At 41.0% G+C, this 1535-nt stretch overlaps 1 protein-coding gene across 1 annotated transcript; it reads left to right on the forward strand.

The window, feature by feature from the left end:
- Positions 1 to 497: 497 nt before the first annotated feature.
- Positions 498 to 950, forward strand: LOC129953557 (uncharacterized). The gene has a single exon (XM_056066798.1). It carries the CDS (start codon positions 498 to 500, stop codon positions 948 to 950), a length of 453 nt encoding a protein of 150 aa, XP_055922773.1.
- The last annotated feature ends 585 nt before the right edge of the window (positions 951 to 1535 follow it).

Raw genomic sequence — 1535 nt, forward strand, 5'->3', positions numbered from 1 at the left:
GCATATCGTTTGATGATTCGTCAAAATGATGACAACTATTTGCTGCGGTTTCGTCGATTATTTCAGCAGTATTGCGTTGACATGTATAAAAAAATAGAAACGGAACGTTTAACATTTATTAGGTTGAACCAAGCCAAACTGCGTTCTAAGGAGTACATATATTTACGTGATGCAGTAAGTACTGAAGGAAATTCGGCTAATATTGGTCGATTAACTATTCTGCCGGCGACGTACATTGGTAGCCCACGTCATATGCATGAATATGCACAAGATGCAATAACATATGTTCGTCACTACGGCCGGCCAGATCTCTTTATTACTTTGACCTGTTATCCAAAATGGATAGAAATCACTCAATTGCTGCTTCCCGGACAGACATCAAATGATAGACACGACATCACAGCACGTATATTCAGGCAAAAAATTCGGTCCCTGATGAACTTTATTGTTAAACAACGCGTCTTTGGAGATACTCGATGCTGGATGTGTTCAATCAAATGGCAAAGCCAAGCCTGCTGCACGCACACATTCTTATTTGGTTAGTGGAAAGAATTCAGCCTGACCAAATAGATGATATCATATGTGCCGAGATTCCTGATCATGAAGTCGATCCAGACCTACATGATGTTGTTACTACTAATATGATTCATGGACCGTGTGGTGCCATCAATCCCCAATCACCTTACATGGTCGATGGAAAGTGCTCTAAACGATATCCACGGAAATTAACGGCGGAGACTGTCACTGGCAACGATGGGTATCCGCTGTATCGGCGTCGATCACAAGTTGACAACGGTCGAACTGTCACAACGAAAGTGAAAAGAATGGATTTCGTTGTCAACAACAGTTGGATTGTTCCATATTCGCCACTTATTTCTAAAACGTTCAAGTCACATTGCAACGCTGAATACTGCAATTCAGTTAAGTCCATAAAATATATTTCCAAATAATATATCACGAAAGGCAGTGATATGGCGGTTTTTGGATTGCAATCCTCAAATACCAACGATGAAATTTCACGCTATCAAGTTGGTCGTTAGGTGAACTGTAATGAAGCGATTTGGCGTATATTCGCATTTCCAATTCACGAACGTTATCCTACTGTTATACATTTGACGGTGCATCTGGAGAATGGTCAACGAGTATATTTCACGGCTTCGAATGCTACGCAACGTGCTGAAACAACTCCAGCAACTACATTGACCAGTTTTTTTGCAATCTGCCAAAGCGATCAGTTTGCACGAACTTTGCTGGGTTCCTGGATATCCAGATGTGCGTTCTACTGATGCTCTTGGTCGTATGTATACAGTTCATCCAAAGAATGATGAATGTTTCTATTTGCGGTTGTTGCTGGTAAATTTGCGTGGTCCAACTTCATTTGAGACACTACGAACTGTTAATGGTGTAATATTCCCAACATATCGTGCTGCATGTGAAGAATTGATCTTATTAGAAAACGATACCCATTGGGATACGACAATCGCTGAAGCCACTATCTCTGCATCTCCAAGTCAGATACGCACATTATTCGCTAT

The sequence above is a fragment of the Eupeodes corollae genome, unplaced genomic scaffold (genome assembly GCF_945859685.1).
Source record: "Eupeodes corollae unplaced genomic scaffold, idEupCoro1.1 scaffold_668, whole genome shotgun sequence".
Taxonomy (NCBI): domain Eukaryota; kingdom Metazoa; phylum Arthropoda; class Insecta; order Diptera; family Syrphidae; genus Eupeodes; species Eupeodes corollae.

Excerpts from the sequence above, each read along its gene's own strand:
- LOC129953557 (XM_056066798.1), top strand. The coding sequence starts at position 498 with ATGGCAAAGCCAAGCCTGCTGCACGCACACATTCTTATTTGGTTAGTG.